The sequence below is a fragment of the Entelurus aequoreus genome, linkage group LG22 (assembly GCF_033978785.1).
Source record: "Entelurus aequoreus isolate RoL-2023_Sb linkage group LG22, RoL_Eaeq_v1.1, whole genome shotgun sequence".
NCBI lineage: Eukaryota > Metazoa > Chordata > Actinopteri > Syngnathiformes > Syngnathidae > Entelurus > Entelurus aequoreus.
In genome coordinates this window covers 43,184,634-43,192,133 of record NC_084752.1, presented here as the reverse complement: position 1 = coordinate 43,192,133, position 7,500 = coordinate 43,184,634, and the positions used below count along the sequence as shown (strand labels likewise).

The following is a 7,500-nucleotide window of genomic DNA, read 5'->3' as shown; positions in this document are numbered from 1 at the left end:
CTTGTGTGAAGTTGCAAATTTTAACACAATTCCTTTACAATCGTAGCCATTCCTTTGTGCTACGATTGTGCTGTACATTTTTTTTTAGCTTGTTCCGTTATATTTTTTAAATGTATTCCAAAATACCTTTTCTGACGGGTGACCTCATTTAGCCCCCCCCCCCCCCCCCCCCCCCCGCCTTGTCCCATTCCTTTCCCTGCTGTGTTTGTGCTACTAACATTTTTTTGTCTAATTCTTATATAGGTTTTTTTTGTTATTAAACGCATTGCTTTTGTTGCCAAAGCTAATGCTACTTTGCAATATGTTGATTTACATTTAATAATAATAATAATAATAATAATAGATATTATTTGTAAAAAGCACTTTACATAGAGTAAACAACCTCAAAGTGCTACAGTGTATTAGAAAAATAAAAAGATAATAAAAAATAAATAAAAATAAAAACTAGAACAGCCAAATAGCTTAAACTAGTATGCATATATCTAAAAAAGGCTTTTTTTTTTTTTTAAAAAAAGGGGTTTTAAGCCTTTTTTAAAAGCATCCACAGTCTGTGGTGCCCTCAGGTGGTCAGGGAGAGCGTTCCACAGACTGGGAGCGGCGGAGCAGAAAGCCCGGTCTCCCATTCTTCGTAGCTTTGTCCTCGGAGGTCGGAGTATTTTAAACATCCTCTGAGCTCGCAGGCTGCATAGTTGACACGTTTTATGAGCGTCGTGCTAAGATGTGCCGTCTGTGTGCAGGAGCTGATCCCAGAGTTCTTCTACCTCCCCGAGATGTTTGTCAACACCAACACGTACAACCTGGGGGTGATGGAGGACGGCATCGTGGTCTCCGACGTGGAGCTGCCCCCCTGGGCCAAGACCCCCGAGGAGTTTGTGCGGATCAATCGGCAGGTAAGGTCGTCTCGCGGGGAGATACAGTCCGTTGTGCCGTCGGAGATTATGTAATTTCACCTAATTGGGTTAAAAATGTTTTTTGCAAACCGGTAATTATAATCCGCAAATGTCCCCTTGTTGAGTGTCGGTGCTGTCTAGAGATGTCAGGTTCAAACACTGTTGACATTTATTAAACAGACAAGAAGCAAGGAATCATGCAGAGACAGAGTTCAATTTGGCTCAATGGGGAGAGACGTTTGGGGCTGCACACTCAGTTACAATCTCCCACCACGCTCTAAGGCACAGCCCACGTGCTCCTCTATTTATTTGGGAGGTCCCTGGTTACATCACTGAGGCTGCTTCGGAAGGAAGGGGGGGTCATTTCAGCAGCCCCAGTTGGACACAATATATGACTATTCAGAAATGCAAATGTGCTGACACTCGTGATATCGCCATGTCTCTTCTTTGTCTGCGTCACGGTACTCGATGTTCTGGACACAAACACCGATACGAGACGACTCGCAATCTTGGATTGCAAGTTGTCCCTTTGCACAGATAGAAAAGTACAACTTCAGCACAATTGATAATAACTATAGCCACGGCCGTTAAGCGTAAGAGTTGTGTGATAACTTACACATAATTATTCTAACAAGAGTTCGGCAGAGTAACCATGTAATACTCTTCCATATCAGTAGGTGGCTAATTGCTTTGTAGATGTCGGGAACATGGTTTGTCGTGATCACAATATGCGGGAAGCAGAGTGCAGGTAAAAAGGTATCTAACACTTAAACCAAAAATAAACAAAATGCGAGTTCTGCTAAGAAAAGGCATTGAAGCTTAGGGAAGGCTATGCAGAACGAAATTAAAACTGAACTGGCTACAAAGTAAACAAAAACCGAATGCTGGACGACAGCAAAGACTTACTGTGGAGCAGACAGCGTCCACAAAGTACATCCGTACATGACGTGACAATCAACAATGTCCCCACAAAGAAGGATAAAAACAACTGCAATATTCTTGATTGCTAAAACAAAGTAGATGCGGGGAATAGCGTTCAAGGAAGACATGAAACTGCTACAGGAAAATACCAATAAAACGGGAAAAGCCACCAGAGCCCGTATGTGGGCTCTGTACTGAGGATGTCGTTGTGGCTTGTACAGCCCTTTGAGACACTTGTGATTTAGGGCTATATAAATAAACATTGATTGATTGATTGATTGAAAATAGGAGCGCAAGACAAGAAGTAAAACACTACACACAGGAAAATAGCAATAAAGTCCAAATAAGTCAGGGTGTGATGTGACAGGTGGTGACGGTACACCTACTTTGAGACAAGAGCTATAGTGATGCATGCTTGGTTATGCTTTAAAGCAGGGGTCACCAACCTTTTTGAAAGCAAGAGCTACTTCTTGGGTGCTGATTAATGCGAAGGGCTACCAGTTTGATACACACTTAAATAAATTGCCAGAAATAGCCAATTTGCTCAATTTACCTTTAACTCTGTTATTTTTAATAATTAGTGATATTTACACTTAATTGAACGGTTTAAAAGACGAGAAAACACGAAAAAAATTACAATCAAATTTTGAAACATAGTTTATCTTCAATTTCGACTCTTTAAAATTCAAAATTCAACCGAAAAAAAGAAGAGAAAAACTTAAAAAAAGAATTTATGCAGCATCATTAGTCATTTTTCCTGATTAAGATTAATTTTAGAATTTTGATGACATGTTTTAAATAGGTTAAAATCCAATGTACACTTTGTTAGAATATATAACAAATTGGACCAAGCTATATTTATAACAAAGACAAATCATTATTTCTTCTAGAATTTCCAGAACAAAAATTTTAAAAGAAATTCAAAAGACTTTGAAATAAGATTTGAATTTGATTCTACAGATTTTCTAGATTTGACAGAATAATTTTTTTGAATTTTAATCATAATAAGTTTGAAGAAATATTTCACAAATATTCTTCGTCGAAAAAACAGAAGCTAAAATGAAGAATTAAATTAAAATGTATTTATTATTCTTTACAATAAAAAAATTAATAAATACTTGAACATTGATTTAAATTGTCAGGAAAGAAGAGGAAGGAATTTAAAAGGTAAAAAGGTATATGTGTTTAAAAATCCTAAAATCATTTTTAAGGTTGTATTTTTTCTCTAAAATTGTCTTTCTGAAAGTTATAAGAAGCAAAGTAAAAAAATTAATGAATTTATTTAAACAAGTGAAGACCAAGTCTTTAAAATATTTTCTTGGATTTTCAAATTCTATTTGAGTTTTGTCTCTCTTAGAATTAAAAATGTCGGGCAAAGCGAGACCAGCTTGCTAGTAAATAAATACATTTAAAAAATAGAGGCAGCTCACTGGTAAGTGCTGCTATTTGAGCTATTTTTAGAACAGGCCGGCGGGCTACTCATCTGGTCCTTACGGGCTACCTGGTGCCCGCGGGCACCGCGTTGGTGACCCCTGCTTTAAAGTCATATCCAACAATTGCGAGAACGACTTTTTATTGTCAGCTGAGTTTCATTTTTTTATGTTTTCTGCTGGTGGTGTGCCTCAGAATTTTTTCAATGACAAACATGTGCCAGAAAAGGTTGAAAAACGCTGCTCTAGGTCAGTGTTGCCGTGAGATATTGTCTGGTGTGCCGTGGGAAATTATGCAACTTCACCTAATTGGTCCCAAAAATATTTTTTTCAAATCAATAATTATAATCTGCAAATATCGTGCCGTTGCGTAGTGTCTGTGCTGTGTAGAGCTCGGCAGGGTAACCACGTAATACTCCACGTCAGCAGGTGGCAGCAGGTAGTTCATTGCTTTGTAAAAGTCGGAATGTGTCGGGTGAGACGAGGACGGTTTGTTGTGATCACAATATGCAGGTAAAAACGTATATAATGCTTAAACCAAAATGAACATAAGGAAAAGGCAATGAAGCATAGGGATGGCTCTGCAAAACACAACTAAAACTGAGTTGGCTACCAACTAAACAGAAACAGAATGCTGGACGACAGCAAAAACTTACGGCGTCCACAAAGCACATCCGTACATGACATGACAGTCAACAATGTCCACACAAAGAAGGATAGCAACAACGTAAATAGCCTCGCTTGCTAACACAAAACAGGTGCTTATTTTCTGTCTGATAAGATAATTCTTCTCACTAAGCAGATTTGATGTTAGAGTGTTTTACTTGTTTTAAGTGTTTTGCTCCTAAATGATTGTCAGTAAGATATTACAGCTTGTTGCTGAGATTTGATGAGCTATATTGAGTAAAACATGCTTGAAACTAGAATATCAACTGTTGCAAAGCTGTGTCATCAACACTCACAAGTAGAAAACTACTTTTTTTAAGTCATATCCCTAGAGCGGGGGGGTACCCACATATGCGGTCTTCTCCAAGGTTTCTCATAGTCATTCACATTGGTGTCCCACTGGGTTGAGTTTTTCCTTGCCCTTATGTGGGCTCTGTACCAAGGATGTCGTTGTGGCTTGTGCAGCCCTTTGAGACACTTGTGATTTAGGGCTATAGAAATAAACATTGATTGATTGATTGATTGAATATTTTCTTATTTCAAGCATGAAATTAAAAATCATGACTTTGACACAATTGTGTCTCATAATTAAAACAGATGACAGCAAATGGACTTTGCTGTTTTATTTCCAATGAAACAATAGAACATACGTACTCATATAGTAGTACAGTTGGCACAGTACAGTAAACTGACAGTTAATATTAAACATTTAACATGTGACATTTCTAACAATTTTGAACACAAATAGTTCATGCACATTCAGATAAATTCTTCAAAATTACAATAAAAAAATAATTATATATGTGTATATATGCGCACTAATTGACTGAAAGAGCACGCACTTGATGCGATGATGTCATGTTATCCATGGAAAAATGCATTTTAGACAATATGATTTGCCTGAGCGGCTAGGAGACCCAGAGAGTAACAAGCGCTTGCCTTGTTACCTTTCCATTAAGAACAATAAACTAGTTTTTTAGTATACGTTTGCTGGTTTCAACAAATGTAATGCCGAGCGCATATCATTATGTCAAGATAATGGCACTAGCATTTACTTCATTTAAGAATATTTTTCAACATATTGAGCAAAAAGGTCTCTTTTTTTTCTATCAAGAAAAGTGCACTTGTTATTAGTGAGAATATACTTATTTTAAGCTATTTTTGGGTTAATTGAGGTTAGCTAATTTTACTTGTTTTGGAAAGTCTTGACAAGCCAAATTTTCTTGTTCTATTGGCAGATAATTTTGCTTAGTTCAAATAAAATACCCCTCATTTTTGTATTTTTTTTAAATTGTTTTTGACCACTGACTTTTTGCAGTGCACTTTCAGATAAATTCTTCAAAATTGCAATAAAAACAAATTTGTCCGGGGGCCGGGCTGTATATATGCGCACTAATTGACTGAAAGAGCACGCACTTGGTGCGATGATGTCATGTTATCCATGGAAAAATGCATTTTTATACAATATGATTTGCCTGAGCGGCTAGGAGACCCCGAGAGTAACAAGCGCTTGCCTTGTTGCCTTTCCATTAAGAACAATAAATTAGTTTTTAGTATAAGTTTGCTGGTTTCAAGAAATGTAATGCCGAGCGCATATCATTATGTCAAGATAATGGCACTAGCATTTACTTCATTTAAGAATATTTTTCAACATATTGAGCAAAAAGTAGAGGTGTCCGATAATATCGGCCCTGCCGATATTATTGGCCGATATATGCGTTAAAATGTAATATCGGAAATTATCGGTATCGGTTTTTTTATTATCGGTATCGTTTTTTTTTTTTTTTTTAATTAAATCAACATAAAAAACACAAGATACACTTACAATTAGTGCACCAACCCAAAAAACCTCCCTCCCCCCATTTACACTCATTCACACAAAAGGGTTGTTTCTTTCTGTTATTAATATTCTGCTTCCTACATTATATATCAATATATATCAATACAGTCTGCAAGGGATACAGTCCGTAAGCACACATGATTGTGCGTGCTGCTGCTCCACTAATAATACTAACCTTTAACAGTTAATTTTACTAATTTTCATTCATTATTAGTTTCTATGTAACTGTTTTTATATTGTTGTACTTTCTTTTTTATTCAAGAAAACGTTTTTGATTTATTTATCTTATTTTACTAATTTTTAAAAAAGCACCTTATCTTCACCATACCTGGTTGTCCAAATTAGGCATAATAATGTGTTAATTCCACGACTGCATATATCGGTTGATATCGGTATCGTAATTAAAGAGTTGGACAATATCGGATATCGGCAAAAGCCATTATCGGACATCCCTAGCGAAAAGGTCTCGTTTTTTTTCCTACCATAAAGTGCACTTGTTATTAGTGAGAATATACTTATTTGAAGCTATTTCTGGGTTCATTGAGGTTAGCTAATTTGACTTGTTTTGGAAAGTCTTGACAAGCCACATTTTCTTGTTCTATTGCAGATAATTTTGCTTAGTTCAAATAAAATACCCCTCATTTTTGTATTTTTTTTCCTTGTTTTGAACACTGACTTTTTGCAGTGTAGGTCACGTGATTGCCACCCGCCTATATGGACAAACCCCATAAGTCAAATTGTAATTGGTTCCATGCACTCTCCAAAACGACCCCAATTTGAGCAAGATTGGTTGAAAAACAAGCAAAGGGGCGGGGCTTTGCGACTAATTAACCATAAGCCAGTGACCATTTGTGTCAAGAGTTTGAAACTTTGAGGATATCCGTACTACGTCTTCGAAGCCTTTTGACGGCGACCCGTAGGGGGCGCCACACATGTCATTTCAGTCCAAACGAGGGCCTTAATGAGCACGTTCGTGATGTTCCTTCGCCAGGCTCCAGCTAATCCGAGGGTCTCTAAAGTGGCGTGTGCTGGATATTAGGGAGGGGGGGGGGACAGAGGATGAGGTAGAGGTGCGGATGCGTGGGTGGACAGGCGTGCGCCGGTGACAGATAGCTGGCATTTGAGGGTGTCAGCTGGCACCGTCGGCAGAGGGATGAGCGTGGCGCTTGAGGAGAGCCTAAGAGTGAATGACTTAATGGGCTGCGTGGCTCACTTTGGCTGCCGGGCTACCTCTAATGGCCTCGCCGCACACTTAGATTAGACAGCGGGAGGGGGGGGGGGGGGGGGGACGACTTGCAAACACTACACACACACACTGCACTGGCGGGTTATGAGCCCAAGATGATTAACAGCTAATTAAGGTCCAATCTGGAGAGGCCATTAAAAGCCTCTCGGAGTAAAGGATGGCGCGCCAAACGGCAGCTTGTTTTCGTAGCTTCTCGCTCGGCAATAAAAGTAATCCACCTTAAGTTACTGCACACGCCGCGATGGCAAGAGATAAACTGCACTTCAGTGCACTCTCACTCGCTTAGCCCAGTGTCACCGCACTGGAGAGTACTCCTCTGACACTATATCTTCTTGCTAACTTGGACGGACTTTAGAGTAGTAAGTGTACAGCTGGTGCAGCAGCATAGATTTACTGTCGACACGCACGCATTCATGTCTTAGATAGCTGTAGTGTGTCGTGCCCAGCTTAGTGTCACTGCATGTGGAAGCTGCGGTTCATGACATGTACAGCGAACCTCTATGTACG

The 7,500-nt window shown here is 38.7% G+C and overlaps 1 protein-coding gene across 1 annotated transcript in view; it reads left to right on the top strand.

Annotated features, from left to right (window-relative positions):
- The first annotated feature begins 701 nt into the window (after positions 1-701).
- The window catches only part of LOC133639440 (lipopolysaccharide-responsive and beige-like anchor protein), a 231,290-nt gene continuing 224,491 nt past the window's right edge, over positions 702-7,500 (top strand). Inside the window, exon 1 of the mRNA XM_062032729.1 lies at positions 702-890. Coding sequence (XP_061888713.1) covers positions 702-890 — 189 coding nt within the window. The remainder of the gene's footprint in view (positions 891-7,500) is intronic.